General features: G+C 43.5%; 2 protein-coding genes across 3 annotated transcripts in view; one reads left to right on the top strand and one right to left on the bottom strand.

Moving 5' to 3' along the window:
* Positions 1 to 23,353, bottom strand: part of LOC118083562 (cytosolic phospholipase A2 epsilon) — a 41,112-nt gene extending 17,759 nt beyond the window's left edge. The window contains exons 1-10 of one of the 2 annotated variants that reach the window (XM_035112075.3): positions 23,234 to 23,353; positions 21,334 to 21,420; positions 19,145 to 19,217; positions 9,467 to 9,603; positions 8,457 to 8,585; positions 7,605 to 7,645; positions 5,752 to 5,794; positions 3,842 to 3,917; positions 1,393 to 1,562; positions 1,173 to 1,271 (exon numbers count right to left, since the gene is read on the bottom strand). In XM_035112075.3, coding sequence (XP_034967966.3) covers positions 1,173 to 1,271; positions 1,393 to 1,562; positions 3,842 to 3,917; positions 5,752 to 5,794; positions 7,605 to 7,645; positions 8,457 to 8,585; positions 9,467 to 9,603; positions 19,145 to 19,217; positions 21,334 to 21,420; positions 23,234 to 23,260 — 882 coding nt within the window. In that variant the 5' untranslated portion in view covers positions 23,261 to 23,353. Of the gene's footprint in view, positions 1 to 1,172; positions 1,272 to 1,372; positions 1,563 to 3,841; positions 3,918 to 5,751; positions 5,795 to 7,604; positions 7,646 to 8,456; positions 8,586 to 9,466; positions 9,604 to 19,144; positions 19,218 to 21,333; positions 21,421 to 23,233 lie in introns of those variants that run through there. The other variant, XM_088670386.1, reaches the window with a different exon arrangement.
* LOC132591998 (uncharacterized) overlaps positions 1 to 23,974 on the top strand; it is a 452,388-nt gene that overhangs the window by 239,105 nt on the left and 189,309 nt on the right. The window lies entirely within an intron of this gene.

Below are 23,974 nucleotides of genomic sequence, written 5' to 3'. Positions count from 1 at the left end.
GGAGCTGGCAAAGGCAGCAGCCCGCCGCCGGCTTGGAGCTCGAGCCAGCAAAGGCAGCAGCGGCGCTTTGCCGAGCTCCACCGAATCGGGTGAGAATTGCGTTCGTACCCCTGCCTTGCAGCCTCCGACCCTTCACCCAGGGCGTTCACACGTGCATCCCCACCCCCGACCCGCGTCCTCGTCTACCGGTACCTGAAAGCTGCGCACGCGGCATTCCAGCACAAAGCCGCCAGCCAGCGTCGGAAGAGGAGAAGGAGGTGCCGCTGAGAAACCCAGAAAGGGGAGGCGCAGCGGGAAGGAGGAGGAGACCGGCGGGGAGGGATCCGGAAAGTTGCGAGCGACTTCCTGCTCCCCCCCCCAACGGAGCGAAAACCAGCAAAGGCAGCAGCCCGCCGCCGGCTTGGAGCTCGAGCCGGCAAAGGCAGCAGCGGCGCTTTGCCAGCTCCCGCTCAGTTGGGGCTCGGCAAAGCGCGCACTGCTGCCCTTGCTGGGTCCCGCTGGGTCGGGACTTGGCGCGGCGTGCCCTGCCATACCGTACCAGCATGTCTTATTTTCGGGGTATGCCTTATATTTCGCCAGGTCTGGAAAATCCTGCCATGCCTTATTTTTTAGGGATGCCTTAAAATATGAGAAACACGGTACTTCCCTTGATCTAGATGTTCAGAAGGGAAAAGGTTTCCCATTCCTAGTCTAAATGTAACACTATTTGAGCACGTACTTCTATAGTCAGGCTATAGTGGAACTAAGAAGGGCCATAGCTGGACTAGGACTAGCCTCTCATAGCCACTGAGGCCAGTTGGGTCTCCAGTGACAATGATGGCTAGAGGTGCACCTTCCAGCTATGCACCTGTTCCATCAGGAGGAATGCAATTCCATCTGGAACAGGCCCTCTATGGATCCAGGAAAAGACCCCCATCTTATCAGGATTCAGTATCAGTTTACTGGTCCTCATCCAGCCTGCTACTACCTCTAGACACAGTCCAGATGCTCCTGCTTCAGATGGAATAGAGACAGAGCTGGGTGCCATTCACCTACTGATGAACACTTGACTTCAAATAATTGGATGAAGGCTCTCAGTGGCTTCCTATAGATATCCAAAAGCATGGGAGAAAGAATAGAAGCCTGTTGAACCCTGCAGCATAAGTATAGAGGGGCTGAGAAATAGTACTTACTTCTTTGATTACATCTTGATCAGTGGGAAGTGCATTCAGAGGCAGAGTCAGGTTCCTGTTCTTGTAAGCATTAGCTCCACATGAGTTGCAACAACAACACTGAAAATAAAGAGATTGCCTCTTTAGAAACAGAATTGCTTTTTTTAAAAGGCCTCTCCCAATAAAAGGCGCAACTAAATTAAAATTATCCAGGTTACTACCATGCTCAGCTATGACATACAAAGGTGGGAAGTGACCTCTTCTTTGGGAGTAGAACATCCAGTTCTGCTTGCTTAAACCTGGCATAGTGGAAAAGGGAAGGATCAGTGAAATGCAAGTTGGAGACACAGCCTAATGAAATGTTTTGAGTTCCTTCAAAGGATCCTTTCAATGTACATCTGACATCTTGTTCTAAAAAGAAAAGAAAAGAAAAAGAGGACAGTGTTGAAAAAAGTAAGCAGAGCAGTTTTTCTTTAAAAACCAACCATCAGAAATGATAAAAGGTAAGGTAAAGGACCCCTGAATGGTTAAGTCCAGTCTAAGGCGACGATGGGGTTTCGGCGCTCATCTCGCTTTCAGGCCAAGGGAGCTGGCATTTGTCCACAGACAGCTTTCCGGGTCATGTGGCCAGCATGACTAAACCACTGCTGGTGCAATGGGACACTGTGACAGAAGCCAGAGCGCACATAAATGCCATTTGGTGTGCTTTCGAACTGCTAGGTTGGCAGGAGCTGGGACAGAACAATGGGAGGTCACTCCATCACGGGGATTTGAACCGCCGACCTTCCAATCAGCAAGTCCAAGAGGCTCAGTGGTTTAGACCACAGTGCCACTTGTGTCCCTATCAGAAATAATATCAACCTCCATGCCACTGAGATATCTTCATGCGGATTGAGACATGCATTTCGTGAAAGTTTTTATGCTGTTTTGCTCATTGTCATGAAAAATGTTATAGAGGTTTATGAATAAATGACAGTGCAAGCCTATATACATTTACTTAGAAGTAAGCCGCACTGTGTTCAGTGGGTCTTAGCTCCAATTAACTCTGTTTAGCATTTTGTTCTACATCCTGTTCCCAGAAAAGTAAATGGAATATATCTATAGCTAAGATTATGCGGGTGGCGCTGTGGTCTAAACCACTGAGCCTTGCCGATCGGAAGGTCGGCAGTTTGAATCCCCACAATGGAGTGAGCTCCCGTTGCTCTGTCCCAGCTCCTGCCAACCTAGCAGTTCTAAAGCATGCCAGTGCAAGTAGATAAATAGGTACCGCTGTGGCAGGAAGGTAAATGGCATTTCTGTGCACTCTGGTTTCCGTCACAGTGTTCCGTTGCTCCAGAAGCCATTTAGTCATGCTGGCCACATGACCCGGAAAGCTGTCTGTGAACAAATGCCAGCTCCCTCGGCCTGAAAGCAAGATGAGCACTGCAACCCCATTGTTGCCTTTGACTGGACTTAACCATCCAGGGGTCCTTTACCTTTTTTTACCTACCTAATCTTATACACACTTGCCTATGGGTAAGGTTCATTTAACTCAATGGGGATTACTTTTGAGAAGACACATGAGATCGCACTGTAAGTATGCTTAGAAACGTAACCTTAAAAACCATTTCATGGAGCCTAACAGTTCATCTCAACATCAAAATCTGCCTTGTCCCAATCTGGGGAAACGTGCATTTCAAGAACAGGCGACACTCTGGACATGGCTGCCAAGTTATCCCTTTTTTAAAGGGATTTTCCCTTATGCTGAATAGGCTTCCTCGCGAGAAAAGGGAAAACTTGGCAGCTATGACTCTGGAGTTTAATAAATGTGACAAACTCTTACAACTGCTGCTATAGTCCAAACAGTTCGGACTATAGCACTTTCAGAAAAATTGATCCAGGAAGTTAAAGCCTTAACAGGAAGGAGAGACAACAGTGATTTTATAGAGACATGTACCAGAGCTGGCTCAGCCATTAAGGAGGGTGAGGCTGCAGATGTTCCTGAGGCACCACTGCCATGGGCTCCCCACCTGCCCTGCCACCTCCACCGCTTTCCCCATACAACACTCTGGTGGCAAGTCAAGAACAAACCTTGGTTGCCACTTAATGGTTTTTGAGAAACACACCACAGGCTCAGGCTCAGATCTGTTTCATCAGTGTGCCATGGAAGCTGCTTATTCACATTAAACCATAGTTTGTTTTCCACCATGGTTTAATGCAGGCATCCTCAAACTGCGGCCCTCCAGATGTTTTGGCCTACAACTCCCATGATCCCTAGCTAACAGGACCAGTGGTCGGGGAAGATGGGAATTGTAGTCCAAAACATCTGGAGGGCCAAAGTTTGGGGATGCCTGGTTTAATGCATAGCTGTCAAGTTCTCCCCTTTTTAAAGGGAAATTCCCTTATGCTGAATAGGCTTCCTCGCGAGAAAAGGGAAAACTTGACAGCTATGGTTTAATGTGATGTGTTCACCATGACAGAGGTTGAAGACATGAAGCTTAACTCTTTCAGTCTGGGCTGTTGATATTTCAGAGTATACTATGGTACCATCTAAGGTGGAAGCCATGTCAGCAAAATGCCTGAGCTTGTTTGCCAGCAATTTTACCCATTCCAGGCTGGACCCAGCACCTGAACTCCAAACCTGAGGCCTCTATCATCCGGTCTAATAGGTGGCAGTGTGGGAAAGCATTCAACGAAGGAATAACCCTCACGTTTAAAATAAGCATTCTTTTTTTTCTTCCGTTTCCTTCGATCCGCCTGAACCTCTAAACAGCAGAGTTCACGACACTGCAACAGAAGCAACCCACAAAGTAGTGAATAACATTTTCCATCTCACAGTTTGCGCCATGAATGTTATGCAACCACAAACGTTATTTATTTGGCCAAATGCCATATATTCAGTGCTTTTTTCTATAAAAAAATATTTAGGGGTACTCTCATTTTGACTCAAGAAAATCGCCATTTTTTAGTTCAAATCAGGAAAAATAAATACAGCAAATGGACAAAAGTACAAAGATTCCCAAAATGTTTAGGGGTATGTGTACCCCTGCATCCCCCCCAAAAGAAAGCACTGCATATATTCATGTTCTCACATGATGCTTATGTGAGAACAAGAATATATGAGCTCTGGAGATTCATCAAGTTCATAAATGACTTAGTAATTGTTCTAGAAAATGTGAACCAGCCCCCACCCACCAGCAGACATTGCTTGACAGCAGTAGTTGCATGATACAGGGTCCTCAGATGTGTGACGGCCCACTTTCACAATTACCTAATTATAAGTGGGCTTTTTTGTGAATATTGCCCAAAACCAGAAGGCAATTTTATTGCTAGATCGTATAACGTGATACCCTCCAGATGTTATTGAACTCAATAAATAATAATAATAATAATAATAATAATAATAATAATAATAATAATTTATTATTTATACCCCACCCATCTGGCTGGGTTTTCCCAGCCACTCTAGGTGGCTTCCAACAGAAGTATTAAAATACAATAATTTATTAAGCATTAAACGCTTCCCTAAACAGGGCTGCCTGCAGATGTCCTCTAAAAGTCTGGTAGTTGTTTTCTCTTTGACATCTGTTGGGAGGGCGTTCCACAGGGTGGGTGCCACTACCGAGAAGGCCCTTTGCCTGGTTCCCTGCAACTTGGCTTCTCGCAGCGAGGGAACCGCCAGAAGGCCCTCGGCACTGGACCTCAGTGTCTGGGCAGTGTCTGGGCAGGACTCTCATCAGGTCCAGCTAGCATGGCTAATCTTCAGACATATGATGGGAATTGTAGTCTAACAACACCTAGAGGGTCCCATGTTAATTACCCTTCCATAAATTACTATATATAGAACAGTTAACAAATGTACACAGACAGATCCCAGAGTTCTTCTGCCTAGTCACTGACTGCTTTTCAAAGTGAGATCTCAAAGAGTACTTCCGGTGTTTAGAAATGACATTTTAAAAAGTAGCTCCAAAAAAGCCCTGGATGTACACACACTGTGTGTGTGTGTGTGTGTGTGTGTGTGTGTGTGTGTGTGTACCTCTTTGAAACCTAGTGATGGCATTGAAAGGAAAAGATGACATTTGCAATGAATTCATCATATTTCATGTCATGAAGATTTTAGTCCATTGCAGCTACTTGGTTTTGCTGTCTCATCATGTTCTAATACTGATATTCATTCATTTCACAATTCCATACATCAAGGTTCTTTTGACGCAGTTTGTGCATTTATCTGTATGGGCCAATGCATATATTCCATTTCTGGTATATAACCCGATGTGAGCACTTATTACATGATTGAGACAACTCACACGGGAAGCCAAATTGAGTTCTGACCACCCAAAAATTATTTTTCTGATTTGGTAACATCTGACTTGGCTCCCATGGTATGCATATCATAAGAGTGGGAATGAAAAAGAGGGGAGGAGGAGAGAAAGCCGCAGTTTCTCCCATACACTGTATGATGCTTGCATTTCAGTATTTAATATTCTACCATACCCATATCTAAGATTTCTGTTTCACACTGACACAAGTCAAACTTATTGTCCTCTCACTCAGTCAACATTAGGTAGAGGTAGCAACCCAGAGGTATTGCACAGTAAATACATGAATAAATGGAAATTACCACTATTGTTCCATTTGTAATGATGGTTTCAGCTGGACCACATCTAGGAAATAAATATACATAATGTTACAACTTGAATGATTTAAGGCACAATTCTTCAACATAAGTTAGAGTTGAACAGTCAACTTGTGTCTTAGAATTTTACTTTGCCCTTTTCCTTTTGCTGCTTGCCAGCCCTGCTGCTTTCCCAACAGAGACATTGCTTTTGCTCACCAGAATGGTGTGGGGGCGAGACAGCAGTGAGGTCAAGGATGCATGTGGGCGTAGATGGGATTGGCTCTTCCATTCCTGACCCCCTCCACTGCCCTGCTCCCCCCCCCCTAGTTTTGGTAAGTAGCATCAACAACACTATCAGGAGGCTGGTGGTGTGGCATTAGCTCTAGGTGGAATCTACACACATATTTTAAAAAATGTTGTGAAAAGGCTTTTTTTTTTAAAAAACATTTTGAAAAATAAATTGAATTTGCCATAGCTCGCCATCGCCATCTAGTGTCACATTTGTATAATGCATGTTACAACACACTTGAAATGTTTCATTTGCAGCTGTATAGCTGAGTCTCTGGTTGCTCCGAGAAAGGAGTTCCTAAATTCTGACTGCTTAGCAGGAAAGGTTTGGTTTCAGCCAGAGGGCAAGGCTGTGCTTGTGAATGGCAGCATCGATGGCAATCATCATATTAAGCAGATTTTAGGCATGCTCTACTGATGAGGATTTCAAAATACAAAAGCCAAGTGACCGGGTTAATCAGATCAGTGTTCTAATTCGTAGATCCTTCGGATCATCTTACTGCCACATCACCACAATCTAGTCCATTTTGTCATCACCACGTTTCTTTGCCTGTGACTCTAGCATGACACACTACTTTGCTTATTCTTGCAAAATTCCCAGGATAAGGAAATGCAGAACCTTGCAGCAATATGACCCATCCCTAACTTCTGTCTTGTATTGACAGCTTAGTTCTTGTAGGAGACACACCAGGCAATTATTTCAAAATAATACTGCTCTATAATTTTTTTTTATTGTTTCCAGCGCAATCCTATGCATGCCTACTCAGATGTAATCGCCACTCAGTTCAATGAGACTTACTGTTAGATTAAGTATGGCGGCTTGAATACTCTTCTTGGTAGTAACCCAATAGTAACCCAAGGGGAAGAGTCTGATAAAATGGTACAAATCCCTGATGTCATTTTCCTCCAGCAATCAGAGTGCTTTTGAAGCAAAGCAATACAGTCTTGTATTTGTATGCCAGACACCTGCAAACTAGACACCTGAGGGAATCAGTCCTGATGGAAGAAATTCTGGCCTCTGCTACTCCAGACGCACAGGAAGGATTAGTGCAAGGAGAAGAGGAAGCATTATGTAAATCAGAGCTCTTATGATAACAGATCCTGTTATGAGGAAGTCATCTTTTGCTCTCCAGTTTATGGAAATCAAAGTTGACATCTGAAGGCACACTAAAGTGTGTTTTATTTGCATGTGTTGAAAGAAAGGAAAACTTCACCCCATTAACAAGTTCCTCACTTATACCAAGGAAGGGAGATGGATAGCTAATTTGAATTGCATCGCCTTGACTTTTTATGAATAGCAAGTTTATACAATTGGGCTCATTCCATGGCCATTAGCTGCTATTGGTATCTTTTTGATTTAACACATTTCTGTCCCACTCTTCAACATACAAGATGATCCCACGCAGGGCTACAAATGATTGCCTATGAAATACCCAGCGGACATTAAAACACCAAGTAACGCAAGAGACCTTATTCTTAATAAAATAAAATAAAAACAAGAGAATACAATTCATTGTAGCAGACAGGCTTCTATAATAATTGGTTTCTACAGTACTTGGGTTACTTACATATTCTCCAGTGCAAATTCAACTTCTAATTGCTCATGTGTCTGAAAATTAGAATGCAGCATAAATGGCACAAATTTGACAAATAGTTGTTCCATAGACATTGAGTTTGTAATTTCCTGGCATGGAATGGGGACATATCAAAGATCAACCCCCCTCCCCAATCTTATTGCAGAAATTAAAACTGAATGTTGAAAATTGAACTTGAAAAAAAAGAACTTGGTGAAAAGCACTCCTCTCTCCCACACCCGTGGTGACACCTGTGGCAGCCCACACCTACCACACCCCCTTCCTCTGCCACTGACCACTCTTCACCCCATCAGCAGACTTAGTAGGCTGAATGGCCATTGAGCAGACATGTCCCACATATGTATTGCGATACCTTGGTACAGTATCTCTTGTTGGGTTTTGTATCTAAGAACCATAATGTGTAGGAAGCTCTAGGTAATTGTTAGAGGGTGCCAATTTCATGTGGGAGGCTAATCACATGAGGGCGTTAGGTTGCATGGCAAAGATGCTTTGGAGAAGAGAGCAGTTCTGGGAATATAGGTTCATCATCCTTGGTCTAGGTAATATCACATAGAGTGCTGCAATTGGAACCTCCACTCTTTGTACAAACCCTTCATTCTTACGTTATTTTTCTTTTCTTTTAGAAGGAGGGCAGGACACTATAAAAATTTAAAAAATTGTCCAGTAGCACCTTGGAGAATAGCTAAGTTTGTTTGGGGTATAAGCTTTCGTGAAGTGTGCATGCATTACATCAGACCAACATGGTTACCTACCTGTACCTGGCAGGACAATATGTGAGAAATGCAAAGAAAGCCCAGTTAAGAATTGATCTCTATGCCTGCTCACCTGGGGATTCAATTCAAATGTCATAAAAACTGATTCTCCAAAGGGGACTTTAGCTATGTCAAATAAAATGACACGGTGGTCATCATCTCGAATAACATCTTCATCCCATAGGGTCAATTCTAAAACATTCTGTAATCAGAAAGAAAAAAGTATTACGAATGAATAATGGAAACACAAGGCAGAGAGAGAGAGAGAGAGAGAGAGAGAGAGAGAGAGAGAGAGAGAGAGAGAGAGAAGGCTAGTTTAGTCCAACTGTGGGCTACAAAGGAGAAACAGAAGCGTGCTACATATACATGTGGGAAGGATCTATAAAACAGGAGTACTCGCTTACATGAGAAAGAGCCTCAAATCGAATCGTAGGGCATCTCTAGCTAAGCTAAAAATAAAAATAAAAAATCTCAGGTAGTAAAACTGAAAAGACCTCTGCTGAGTCCCCTAGAGAGTTACTTGCTGCCAGACCATAGCTGCCAAGTCTCCCGTTTTTAAATACAGACATGCGTAGAAGCGACTTCCCGTGCCATCGCTGCCCGATTTCTGGTGCCAGAAGGAGCCTCCCTGGCCGGCAGGAGCTGCTTAGAAAATCCGGGGGAATTATGGGATATATCGCCATTCGGGATAACAGTGGGAAACGGCTTTAAAAACGGGGGTTTCCCACGAAAAACGGGAGACTTGGCAGCTATGTGCCAGACACTGTAGGTGATACTGTGTTAGATAGGCCACTGGTCTGACTCTTGTGTAGAACAACTAATAATGTGGAGATCTGTATTTCATTGCATTGTATAATGACTGTACTTGTATCTGAATAGCAGATACTTTTCGAAATGGTGGCAGCAAAACAAAGGAAGCTGCGATAAAGGAGAGGCCTAGGTCTATTTAGAAGAGACTCTTTAGGGCACAGTTTAAAGTCAGTGAAACAAAGAAGTGGTCACAGATGCAGAAGAGCAATAACTAGGGCAACATGGAGATGATTCTCCTAGAGGAACCTATGCATAAACCATCTTTTATTCTACCTTAACTTGGCTCTGTATCCTGAAGTAGAATGTTTCATTCCATATTGGATCTTTGCAATTTGCCACTGTTTTGGTCCGAACTTTCTCACATGAAGCCGTAGGCAGCCACAAGGTCACATAACAATCTGTTTCACTTACTGTAGGGGAGAATATAGAGTAATTCATAGTTTTAATTATGGCCAAAATGAGATTAGCATACTGGATTAGACTGAAGATTTAGTTTAATCTTGTGGGTGTAGCAGATTCAATGTTTTAAGGGTGTACTGCGTGTTTCTTAACTATTGCAAGAGGAGAGCTTGATGTTTGGAAGCAGTGGCCCAGTTCGTAAATCATCGTTAATGACTTACAGGGCCATCTTAAGCGCCCCTGGCGCCGTGGTGCGATGGATCCCTCAACGCCCCCCCGCCCCGTTTCCCAGCGCGGGGGGCAGGCGCAGCGTGGTGGGCGGGCGCAGCGCGGCTGCCACAGGCACTGCTGCGTGGCGGGCGGGCAGGCACAGCGTGGTTGCCATGGGCGCAGCTGCACAGTGGACCGGTGGACCAGCCAGCCAGCAGGCGGGCGCAGCTCGTGGCGCCCCCCGGCGGGCTGGCACCATGGTGCCCTGCGCCACCCAGCCTGGCCGTAGGGCCGGCCCTGATGACTTACAACATACCCTCTAACATTTCTCCAATGAAAATAGGGATGTCCTGTTCCATAATAATAATAGTAGTAATTTTACTATTTATACCCCACCCATCCACCTAGATAAAAACATAATAAAACATTAAACATTTCAAAACTTCCCTATACAGGGCTGCCTTTAGATGGCTTCTAAAGGTTGTATAGTTACTTATCTCCTTGGCTCAGGGATTGCATAACTCCATACCCTCCAACATTTCTCCAATGAAAATAGGGCTGTCCTAAGGAAATGCGAGACATTCCGGGACCAAATCAGAAACCGGGACGGCTTCTGTAAATCCAGAATCTTGCTTTGCTGTTTCCCAATCATGAGCATGAGAAGCAAGCTCTGAAAACTATGCAGACACATTTTAATTCTTGAAAATGTATGACAAATCATTTTTAAAAGAGAGAAAGGTTGGGCGGGGAGCAATGTTTACTTCTACAAATCTCATTCAAGAAGTCATTATTTCTATTTTGTCCAGCAGGAGACTAACTCTCATTCTCTACTTACATAAAAGGCAGGTGAATAACGTACCATCTCATGTCAAATATAAAATCAAACAGAACAAATAATATTCTTAGAGCAATATTCCACAGCATGTTCCCATTTAATTAAACATGAACTTCAGTTTTATTTCCACTAAAAACCTCTCCCACTCCACAAATATATGCACAAAAAGAAGGAAGTAGACTGTCTTCCATGTCAATAGTTGGGTCCGTCTGTCTATCCCAGTGGTGTAAATTTTGGAAACAAGGCTTTGGATTCAAAATTAAAACCTAATTTCTTCAGCTGCGCTTTTAAATGTATAGACGAGAGCCATACTCAAAGCCCTAACCCTCAAATTCCTATCTTAGTGGTTCCTGCCACTCACCACCTGGCCTGGGCGGGGCCAAGGCCTTTAAGAACTGCTGCTGCTACCAGCCAGGAGGACTCCCCTGCTCAGCGCCTGGAGGCCCCAGTCCTGCCACTCACCACCTGGCCCAGGGCGGGGCCTGATGGGCTTTATAAAGGACTGTTGCCGCCGCTGCTGCTGGGCAGAGAGGGCTCCATTTTGTTTTGTTTTTTTTGTTTAAATCCCTGTTATTTTTTACCTATGTTATTTTAAACTGTATTAAGGATGTATTCTTAGTTTTAGATTTTGATTTATGTCAAAATTGTTTTCTATTAGGTTGTGTATTTTTTGATGTGGTTTATGTATTGTTTGTGACTTTTGTAATTGTACTATTGCTGTATTGTTTTGATATTCGACTGGAAGCCGCCCAGAGTGGCTGGGGAGACTCAGCCAGATGGGCGGGGTACAAATAAAAAATTATTATTATTATTATTATTCTATATTGCGGGATAGCCATGATGAAAGGCAATGTGGGCATATTAAGAAGAGGCAAGGAAGAAAGCCAGACACACACCTATTGGAGATTCTGCTTGAAAAAATGTATTCACTTTTCCTCATTGCTATAATTCTCTCACTTCCACAAGTACTGCAGCCCTTGGCCCTCAAACTGTCTTCCCAAAGCCGAGTAAGCCAAGCGCTGGGCTTTGGGAAAGAGGCATGTGGGCTCTGACAAGGTCCTAGAGTCCTCCCTCCTCCTTCCCAAAGCCTAGTTAGTGCTTTCCCAAATTTGGCCAGAGCCTCGTGGCTCCTTTCCAAAGTTCAGTGCCTTGCTTAGCCAGCTTTGGGAAGGCAGCACAAGGGCTGGGAAAAACAAAAACAAATTTTGACCTAAGGCATTCAAATGTGCTGTAGCCCAACACTGTCTGTGTTTACTCGCTTTCAATTTTAATTTGCTCTATTTATATGCTTCTGATTATGCGAGCCCCCAAAAACTTACGCCATAGTATGTTTTCTTGCTTTTAAGGTACTCACAAGACTATTGGATTATCCAATATTTGCTACAAGAGATAAACACAGTTACCCCACTGGAAATATACCATAGGAGATGAGATTATCTCTTGACTAACGAAAGAAACAGCTGTTGCTCTTTCTAAATTCCTGTGTGGGTTAAGAAGCAGCAGGATCAATGAGGTGCTTTTCCTGCCTATTTGCATCCATCCTACTGAGGATTCTCTGCTCCTTTGAACAAAGGCATGTGGTTGCACTGTCAGACATTGCCAACCAGGAAATGTGCTCTGTTTTGTGCCTCACCTGCATCTTATCAAGATCTGGCTGCAACTCTGCCGTGGTCACTCTTTTGACCTCCTTAATGCCTTCCTAGCTTCTGAATGAATGACCTATTTGGTGCCCATTTATGACCTTTGTGAAAAGAAGTTGGGGATTAGGCAGAGCCATAGCTATGTAGGGTGGGGTTAGCCAGGATTTTTGCCCTGGGGGAAGCCTCCAGCGGGGCACCATTGAGGCTCTCAACCTGTGTGTGTATGCAAATGTGTGTAGAGAGGGATTGCCAAACTGGTTCTTTGACCCAGGTGAAATAAAGCCTAGTTTCATCCCTGGGTTTTAGGCAGGCTTCCCTCTTTCTATGTTTGTGCACTAAACACGCAGATTGGCTCCTTTCCAGCACATTATTAGGTGAAAATCAGAATCAGTTAAGAGTTTAACAAAGTTATACTCTGAAGTGTAACAAAGAAGAGTCTTGTGGCACCTTAAAGACTAACACATTTATCATGGCATAGGTTTTTGTGGCCTATAGTCCACTTCATCAGATGCATGAAGTGTGTGGTTTGGTAGGAGACCAGGGGTCAAATTCCCCACTCAGCCATGAAGGCCACGGGATGAACTTGGGTCAATCACTGCCTCTCAGCCTAACCTACCTCACAGGGCTGTTGTGAGGCTCAATGGACAGGAGAAGTGTGAAAAAGACATTGAGTTCCTTGGAGAGAAAAAACCTGAGACATAAATGTAATAATGAAAAACAAAAGAAAAGTGTTGTTCTAAGTTTGCAGACATTTTGTATTTGCACGCACGCATGCACACAAAACATATATTGCATACATACACACATACCTCCCAATTTAGCAGAACACTCCATGCATCTGATAAAAGTGGGCTCTAGTTTTGGGACCCTCCAGATTTTTGGACTACAACTCCCATCAGCCCCACCAGCATAGCCTGGAGCTGATGGGAAATGTAGTCCAAAAAACATCCAGAGGTTACCAGATTGGTGAAAGCTGGATTATGTCCTAATAAATTTGCATTTAAGAGGCATAAAGAATCTATATTCTTTATGCTGCAACAGAATAACATGGCTATCCCTCTGGAAGTTCTGAAGCAATAATAGGGATTAGGCAAGAAGTCTGCATTTCTGGCACTCGGGAGCAGGGTGTGTGGGATGAAGAGAGGCCTCCAAATGACAGGGCAGCAGAGGAGGGGAAGCCATGTTTCAATAAGGGCAAGCAGTTGGGAGAGAATGTGTTCCCTGTTAATTGCTTCAGAAGCTTTCAAAAGCCATTATTTAGGTCTCTACTCTCTGTTGCTGTGGGATGTTGTTCCCCATTCCTCCATTCCACCTTCTTATGTATCAATGAAGGAAATCAAAAGGCTCACTTTACATTCATGCTGTCCTTCCTTCTCTTCTGTCTTTTATGTGGCCAAACAACATTACACCACCCTGATCCACACCCCTGCTAACAATTCGCTGGAGCCTCTTCCCTATCTTTGCTGCTCTAGTAGCACCTACCTCTCCTGTGCCAGGAACTCATCACCTTCACTTATAAAATTGATACCATCTTCCACAATATTTCAACCTCTCTATTCAATGACCCTCATCCATCTTCCTAACTTCTTTGCTATTCCCCCCCCCCCCCAGTAAAAAAAGGTAAAGGTAAATGACTCCTGGACGGTTAAGTCCAGTCAAAGGCAACTATGGGGTGCGGTGCTCGTCTTTCTTCAGGCCGAGGGAGCCGGTGTTTGTTCACAGACAGCTTTTCTGGGTCATGTGGCCAGCATGACTAAACTGCTTCTGGTGTACCGGGACACTGTGTCAAGTGCCAGAGCGCATGGAAATGCTGTTTACCTTCCCGCCTTAGTGGTACCTATTCATCTACTTGCGCTGGTGTGCTTTTGAACTGCTAGGCTGGCAGAAGCTGGGATGGAGCAATGGGAGCTAACCACCATCACACGGATTCAAACCGCCAACCTTCCGATCAGCAAGCCCAAGAGGCTCAGTTGTTTAGAGTTTAGACCACAGGGCCACCCGCGTCCCGTCTTACCCCAGTATCTCATGAGAGATCCACTCTGCTGTCCTCACCTGAACTGCCACTTGATCCTTATCCTATTATCTGCTGCCTCTTCCAGATTATCACCCACCCACATCACCCAACTGTTTCTCTTCTCTGACTCTTTCTCTACCTTGTTCATCTTTGTCATTGTTTCTTCATCACCCCTTTCCCCAAAAGCCTTACTTTGCCTTAGCCTAGGCATCCCTAAGCTGCGTCCCTCCAGATGTTTTGGCCTACAACTCCCATGATCCTTAGCTAATAGGACCAGTGGTCAGGGAAGATGGGAATTGTAGTTAAAAACATCTGGAGGGCCAAAGTTTGGGGGTGCCTGCCTTAGCCCATCCTCACCATCTCACTGCCAGCTGAGCTTGTTTCCCATTGCATCTTAATTCACTCCTGCTCTCTTGATTTTCTCTCTTCCAATCAGTCTTGAACCTACTCCAATCTGGTTTACCCTCTGCACACTACTGAAGTTGTCCTTGCAAACCAGAGATCATCTCTTCTTCACTGCCATTTCTAAAGGGCCACTGAAATTACTAGTTTTGGTGCTTCGCTGCATGCATTAACAACTTTACTAGCCAGCGGTGAGCTTGTGTTTATTATCTAATGTTAAAAAGAAGAGCAGTGCGATCCTAGACATGTCTACTAAAAATAAATCCCACTGAATTAAGTGGACCGGATTCTCAGGTAAGTGGATATACTGATTGCAGCCTAGTATCATATATCCGTTTACCTGAGAACTAAACAGGACTTACCTTAGAGTAGTCTTGCTTCAAAGCTCTACAACATAACTTGAACTGTTGAGACTTTTCAATCCTATCCTGTCCCATTTAACTCAATGGGGCTCACTTTTGAGGTGACATGCATAGGATTTCACTCTTAAACTAGTAGCCTTGTCCTGATTTAGATAAATATGTGAGGTGCAGAAATGTGCTTGGTGGCAGTTGTTTTTATTTCCTGCATATATGGAAATCCAGTTGCACAAGATGGGAATATCTGAAGCATCTGAAAACCCATACAGTTTCATGTAAGAGGGCCCATTTTGCAATACTTGCTGCCTCACCCAGCTGGAAAGAACCATGAAACCACAAGAATATACTCTGTAAATGCCGTGGCTCTTTTATTGAGATTTTGTCTTGCTTTATATTAAGGCAAATGATTGAACTACCCTAGTTTACAGCATCCAGCTGATCTAGCCATAAGAGAAGCACTCCTTCCTGTATATTGTCAGATAGCTGTACTAGAGATGGGTGAATCTGTCATTTTGGGGGTTTCTCATTCTCTCATTTTTTCCATTCTTAAGTTCAATTCTCTGCATTTCACATCAGTTTCTGGGTTGTCCTCCCTCCCTCCCTCCCTTCCCCTCATGACAATTCATCAGCATTTTTGCATTTTTTCCCTCCCAATATACAGATATGGGCAAAGCAAATTTGCCTGCTAATTTACATATTACTGCATGTTACTTTCACTGTTATACATTTTTATGCACACCTTGCAACAGCATATGCATTTTCCAAAACACATTACTTGGTTTGCAAGCTGCAGTGCAGAATTCGGAAAAGTGAAAATGCTGACGGATGGCTGGGCTTCGATTTGCATATTGTTTCGGAAAGCCTAACCTGACTTGGCTCAACATCTCTCCACCCAGGCTGGGACTATTGCACAACGAAGTAGCTCAGACTGGGAGTTTATATAGGAGCCAGAGATTCCATCCCTCCCTAGTTCTTAGTCAGGCCCTGATCCAGGCAGGTGTTTCTGTGCACTTCCCCCTCCTCACATGCAGCTAGCCTTGCACTTTAGCAGTGGCTCTGAAACTTCTGCCTAGCTCATTCCAAACGGGAACACTTACTTCCGGGTTTGCAGTGTTCAGGAGCCAATTTGTTCGGCAACTGAGCTGTTCGAGAACCAAGATACAACTGTATTGATTTAGTAGTTTGTTTGTTGCTTTTATAGGATATTTCATTTTTTAATGTTTGATGTTTTCTCGTGTTTTTATATATGTTGTAAGCCTCCCAGAGTGGAAACCCAGCCAGATGGATGGGATAGGATATAAATTTTAAAAATATTATTTTATTATGTTCTTGTATTTTTTTAAAAAAGTCTCTAAGTTGGTTCTGGTACCTTTCAGAAGGGAGACCACTGCAGCAGCAACCACAATGTTGGCTCAGTTCAGACATCATGCCAGTGAAGTTTATAATAGTTCAGTATGATGTCTGAATTAGCAAACTGCAATTTGCAGTTGTTCATGAAATCAGAATTAGGGTTTGAAGTCTGAAAGGGTTTCGCAAACTATAGTTTGAGACAATCATCGTTTGTCAGGATGACATGTGAACTGACAGACCATAGTTACAGCCATTGATCTGCCTCCTAGAGAAGGGGCCATAGCTCAGTGGTAAACATATGAGTTGCACGCAAAAGTTCCTAGAATCAATCCCCGACACTTTCAGGTAGGGCTACAAAGGCCTCTGTCTGTAACTTTGCACAGCTATTCAGCCAGCTGCCAGCTAGATGGACGAATTGACTTGGTAAAGGACAATTTCCTATGTTCCTCCACAGATATCGAGACACAGAATACACTACTTCAATGAGCACTTAGAAAATGAAAGCAGACAAGTAGTTTTAAGCCATCACTCTCTAAGGAAGCGCAAACCACAATTTGATGTTCTTATTTGTATAGTTAAGATAGAACTTTAGGCTATTGATAAGATGGAGAAAGAAAAGAAGAATTAAGATGGCGCCTGTGACGCAGCAAAAATAGAAAAATGAAAGTTTCTCCCTGTTTTGAGGGAAGTGGGAGATGCTTGTTGGCTGACTTTGCAGTGATTCGAGACAATAATTTGAGATAAAATACAGAGCATTTGTTTGCAGAACTATCATTAAGTGTGAGACAGAAGGCTAAATGGATGTCTAGCAGCCCCCCTCCTAGGGCCCGGGAGGGGGGATTGGGTGATCTCTGAAAGCTGATTGATCGTCAAATGATTTATATCATTTACATTGCAATATGCAAACATATGCCTAACATCAAAGACAGATTTGGACAACAGCCCGAATGGGAATAACTTAACAATTTAATAATATGGGAGTTGCTGACTCATTAAATTTCAAAAGAAGATTTGGATAACAGCCCGGATCGGAGATTGTAATGAGGAAGGAGAAGCTGCGCTGCCAAACAAGTTGGAAATATATAAATTTTTAAATAAAGCTATACTCAATGGATGTAAGGATATATGATTTTGGACATGATTGAGAATCGCAGAGCCAGGGATGGAGAACTTTAAAGTGATAAGATCGGAATGTGGAAAACAGGAAAACAAGAAGAAGAGCAGGAATGAGAGATCGGAAATATGCTTCAGAGGTCCAGACTATGGGGAGTCCGAAAAAAATTAATAATGAACAATTTGGATTACAATTTGGTTTTTTGTTTTTGTTTAGTTTATTGTTTTTAATTGGAATATTGTATTTGGAATATTATTATTGGCTGTTTGTATTGGAAAACTAATAAAAATGATTTAAAAGAAAAAAGGAAAAAATGTTTTATATGTGTTGTATATGCAATATAACACTGTGACACCAGATGGTGCTGTGGAGTGCCATCTTTCCCAACCAGATTTCCCTGTAGGAGTTTACAACACATTTAAGTGAAACGCTTCTTTGATGTGCCTATATCCAGCCCTAGTTGATTGCATAGGATGGGTAAGATCGGAAACAAAGACCCTGTAATTTATGATCCCCCCCTTTGCTCTCTATATATATTGCTGAATTGGCTTCTTAAAAGCCAATGTGAGCAGTCTGGAAGATATTTGAACAATATTTTGTTACCCACTATTGGGTAATGCGGGTTCTCCTTCCTGAAGAGCACGTGTTGCGGTGGGAGCCAACAAACTACCCCCTTTGCTGCTGGGGCGGGATAGTTTGGATTACCGCTGTGGTGATTGGACCACAGGTTGTTGCTGGGGTAAAAGACATGTTGCCATTATTTGATTGACAGCCCTGGGGTATAAATAGGCAAGCACGTGTTCAGATCCCCCTCTTTGTCTGCGTACTTCGGATCTCCCTCCCTCCCTCCCTCCCTCCCTCCCTCCCTCCCTCCCTCCCTATTTTTAGGCTTCTGTGTTGACCTTGCTGTGCCTGTCATGGGGTCATCCGCATTGATGTGGGGGCCCAGTAGGAATTTTTTCCAGTTGGCTGATTGGCTGGTGCCATCTGGTTTTTGCCTGCTGCATAGCAAATCGTCACAACTTGTTAGGTTGGCGGTTAGGCATTGGTTAGTTTGACGGTAATGGAGGGGTATTGTTGACTGTGGCTACCCCTCCAATTGGTAAGGAATCCAGGGGCTCGACATGCTTTTGTCCGTATCCCCCGGTCGGGGGCCAGGGCCTCGCAAGAGCCCCTGGGAGCCTGAGGGGAGAAGGGTCGGGTCAGACACACCTGACCCCCTGTCTCTCCCCAGACGGTTTTCCTCTGACTGACTTAGATGTCAGTTCTGTCCATAGGGGACAGGTGGTGGAACCAATGCCTACGCAACCACTCACATATTTTGTATTTTAATAAAGTTGTGGCCAAATTCATGCCAAAAACCCCAAACAAAATTCTGTCTGTGGTGTGAGTTATTTGAGGGGGTGGTCAGGGGACCTCAACATGCAATAATGATTCGTTTCCTTAAAAAATAATAATAACCTATATAGATTATTTTTTCAGAAAACCACATAAAAGTTCAAAGCACTAATTTCACCCATAAAATGCCATTAGCAATGTTATGAAAAACTTTGGTTAACATTATTGGTCAGGCATGCTCAATATTTTTGGAATAACAAGGAGCCATAGTAAAGAATGAAAATACTTACAATAATCTTCTCGACGGACATTCAACATCCGTATGATTCTTACTGTGAGCAGATAGCATGGTGATTCTGTACTCTGCAGAACAAGACAAAATATACAAATGAACCTTTCAAGTGTTGAATGTACTTCTTGTGATTCATAAGCTTTCTGGCCCATCTCAAAGAAAGTTAACAAATTTCTCTCCATTTCAGATTCTTAGAGAAGAATTCCTAGTTTATCCTTCTATCCATGCACCCAACACACACACACACACACACACTGCCCTTCCTCTTCCCGTTTAAACCATCCTTATTCACAGTGAAATCAACAGCAGTGGCAACGAAGTTTGTGGGAGAGAGGGGAAGAAGCAAGGTCTCACACCCATCTCTGGTCACCACTTCGAAATGGTACACTGAGTAGACCCTAAGAGCCCTTTAAAACTATTTCCAAATGGGTCACAGAGTGCAGGTCCTGAACATCAACAACCACAGGCTCAATTTGTAATATATGAGTATTTGTATGAGTATTCTATGTGTACCACTTTTCAGGCCCAAATCCTCCTATGGTTCCTAAAGAAGAAGAATTGCATAAACATATAACAGAGCAGTAGAAAAACTAAATGCCAGATAAAATGAAAGACACTAAAAAGTCTGGGAAAATAAAAATAAATTCTTAACTTGGTGCCAAAAGGATATCAGACCCAGTGATAGGTGAATTTCCCTAGGAAGAGCATTCCAAAATTGGTAGTAGTGCCATAACCAAGAAGGCCCAGTCATGGATTGCTGTGACCAACTTCCAATTAGGGTTGCTAGACTCAATAGAGGACAGGACTTCTGTGCCTTTAATTGCCCTGCTCTCTTTTGAGTCTGGAAACCTTAAAGAGAAACCAGCAGACCCTTTGCTTGGACATTAAACAAAGGGTCTGCTGGTTTCTCTTTAAGGTTTCCAGACTCAAAAGAGAGCAGGGCAATTAAAGGCACAGAAGTCCTGTCCTCTATTGAGTCTGGCAACCGTACTTCCAATGGTCACCTTAAAATTTCTATATGAACTGAAAAAATTCATTGTTCCTTGTTCCTGATGTAGATCGTTATTCTCTAAATGGCCTTGGTCCTGTATACCTGAAGGAGCGATTCCACCCCCATCGTTCAGCCCGGACACTGAGATCCAGCACCGAGGGCCTTCTGGCGGTTCCCTCACTGCGAGAAGCAAAGCTACAGGGAACCAGGCAGAGGGCCTTCTTGGTAGTGGCACCCGCCTTGTGGAACGCCCTCCCATCAGAGGTCAGAGAGATAAACAACTACCTGACATTTAGAAAATACCTAAAGGCAGCCCTGTTTGGGGAAGTTTTTAATCTGTGATATTTTAATGTATTTTAATGTGTGTTGGAAGCCGCCCAGAGTGGTGGAGGGACAGGACGGGACCCGGCCAGATGGGCGGGTATAAATAATAAATTATTATTATTCCCTCCTTGTTCCTGATATAAATCTTCCCTCACCCCTTTCTCTCCTGGCAAGGGGGAGAACCATTTTGTGATTCACCTCAGGTGCCAAAATGTCTAGGGCCAGTCCTGGACTCGATAGATAGCAAAAATGAAGAACGCAGAGAAAAACATTTGGAGATGGTTTGTTGTTTTTTGCCTAAGTGTTCGATATTTGGTCAGAATTGTCACACCTCCAGTACAGTTGCAACACTCCAAGCACCAAGGGGACAGAGAAAACCTTCCCCCTCTCTTCTGCTGCCACCAAAGCAGGTGTCACCAGGTAAAGGAGGTCGAAGGGTCAGAAGAGTTCTTCTCCTGTAATGTGCATCTTAGAATTGAAGGTGGGCGTTGTGTGTCACTAGGCTTCATACTCCAAGTCAAGGAATTACAAACATTGCCGACATCACTAATTTGTGGAAATAAGTGGGACAGATTTCCAACGAAAGATGTATAGGCTGCGATCTTAAGCACAGACAGAAACTCCAGCAAAGCAAATGAAACCTTGCTTCCAAACAGATGCATTTATAGAGTGAAGTCAAACCATTTAAAAAGAAACGAAAACGATCAAGGTGTGAATGCTCAGGGAATTTGGCCAAAAAAATTACTCCACACTTCCAACTGCAGAGGCCTTGCAAGTAGTATGCTCAAATACCTGTTTGCTGTATCCCTCAAAATAAAAACAAACCCTCAATTAAGTCACTCTCTTTTGTCTTCTTCTCCAGGCAGCAGTACCTTGCATTCAGCATCCTGTTGGACAGTATTCTGGTGCATCCGCTGAACAGCTACAGTTCCCGATGTTTTAGTTTTGCTATTTAGAATCTGTCCAAAAAGAAGAGAAAGCACAATGTTTGGTGGGAGGGGTGATCAAGTCCCCCCCCCCATCTCTCATAATTCCCATTCTTGAAGAGTGTTTATTACAAATACCCAGTGGTTTTTTTCTGGGGGGGGGACACCGCCACAGGGGTACGCATACCCCTAAACATTTTGTGAATCCAAGTTTGGCCTCATTGAGGGGCAGTATTTCAAAATGAGTAGGAAAATGAGAGTATCCCTAAACATTTTTTTAAAGGAAAAAAGCACTGCAAACACTCATCTATTATGCAATGGTATGAGGACTCCGCTGTGCTTGCTACATTTGAACACCTTCCTTATAAACGTCAGCTTTGTGTGGATACCTATCTGGAATTTGGATGACATATCAATTCATATGTTTAAATTAAGGTGAATGTATTGGCGGTCATTGAATTTTTAGGGTGAGCTGATGGATTTTCCCCCCTTCCCCCTTCTTCTCTCTTTCTTTGTTACATTTGCAATTAAAAATATATATATATACTTAGGGTGGCTACATACTCATCACTAAATAGACAACAAAAAAGAACACAGAGTTGCATAAAATGTAGACATATTTATGCAATTTTAGAAATTGTGACTATAATTTAAATAGAAATACAACACATCTGTATTGTATGTGACCCAGGTGCCTGCTCAGTTTGCTGTCTTGGTGCTAATGGTTAGTGAGCTGCTTGAGCTCCCCTGTTCTACCTTCTTAGGGTTATGTCTCTTTAAAATGCGCTTGGACTGAGCCACCCTTCAAACAGAGGACTGACCTCTGTAAAGTAGGACAAATTGCCACCCTGTGTTTACTGAATCACAGAAGTGTCTGCGATGGATAGTACAAGTGATTGCTTCTCCCAAGATCACGTCTGTTGACTCATGAAAAACATTTGACCCCATTAGAAAACAAGCAGTCAGACACATGCCTAAAGAACCCTATCGACAAGCCAACTGCCCATTATAAGATTCTTCAGAGACACAGAAATAAAATTACTGTCTTTTCCCATCTATAAGACACACCCATGTACAAGACGCCCCCAATTTTTGGGGACTCAGATTTAAGAAAACGAGGGAGATGTATCCGTGTATAAGACGCCCCCTAATTTTTGACATTATTTTTAGCGGGGGGGGGGGGGAACTAGTCTTATACAGGGGAAAATACGGTGATAATAATTCTGCAGTTAGGTTTCAGTTGTATATTCACTTATCTGGGTGTTAAGTCTCACTGAAACCAATGAGGATTGCATTCTATATTACAATGTTTAAAATGTAGCTTCTTTCCCCCATCAGATCTGAAAAGAAGAATTTCACTTATCATGCATGAGAGAACAAAAAAAATCTTAACCTGTTCCCTAAAAGTCAACAAGTTAAGTGCCAGATCAACTTCCTAAGGGATGGAAACTGAATAAACACTAGTGATGAAAAAAGCCCTACTTTGTTGTCTCCTGCTTAATTTCAGATGCTGATGGCATTCTGAGGTGACCCTGAAGATATGTGCCTTGCTTGTTTTACTCGTTTCACCTCGCTGTATAAGGAGTACAGTATTACATTTGAGTTTTGCATTTGCAAACGCTCTCCTTTACAATCTGTCCTTTTTGTACCTCTCAGCCCACAGTTACTCACAATGTGGAAATAACCAGTCTATTAATGAAAGGCTGCTCCCTTGCAAAGGCTTGTGTGATATGGAAAAAACACCAGCTTTGTATCAACAATCCAGATAAGAAAAAAAGGGAATAGCATGCATAAGTGCAGCACATTCAGAGCCCCTAAAACAGCCGCTTGGTTTTATTATGCCTACCTGAGGGAAAACAGCAGGCGATCCCATTGTAGAAACCACTGAATTCCTGCCACATGCTATTAAGAGCACTTCTGGAATGTAGCAGTGTCTCCTGAAAGATAGTTACAGACCTCGAAGTGGGTAAAAGCTGCGTAGCAGCAGGTGCTATAAACTGAGTCAGAGCCCCACCTCTTTTGGGATTTCAGAAGCAGAAAGATCCCCACCCACTTAGCTTGCACTGTGCACAAGTCTGTTGCAAGAAAGGGGTGTGTGTGTGTGGTGTTAGCATACCTGGAACAAGGGAAACCCGTGTTCCGTAGATTCCACAACAGAAGCTCATTGGTTTTTGCTCATGAATAAGTATTCTAAGAGGGACACGGGTGGTGCTGTGGGTTAAACAACTGAGCCTAGGGCTTGCCGATCAGAAGGTCGGCGGTTCAAATCCCCATCACGAGGTGAGCTCCCGTTGCTTGGTCCCAGCTCCTGCCAACCTAGCAGTTCGAAAGCACGTCAAAGTGCAAGTAGATAAATAGCTACTGCTCCAAGCAGGATGGTAAATGGCGTTTCCGCGTGCTGCTCTGGTTCACCAGAAGCAGCTTTGTCATGCTGGTCACATGACCTGGAAGCTGAACACCGGCTCCCTCGGCCAATATAGCAAGATGAGCACCGCAACCCCAGAGTCGGTCATGACTGGACCTAATGGTCAGGGGTCCCTTTACCTTTACCTTTAAGTATTCTAAGAACGGCATCCATTGGTGGCAC

This window comes from Zootoca vivipara, chromosome 1, assembly GCF_965207765.1.
Source record: "Zootoca vivipara chromosome 1, rZooViv2.hap1.1, whole genome shotgun sequence".
NCBI classification, from domain to species: Eukaryota; Metazoa; Chordata; class Lepidosauria; order Squamata; family Lacertidae; genus Zootoca; species Zootoca vivipara.
This window is presented reverse-complemented; position numbering and strand designations above follow the sequence as displayed.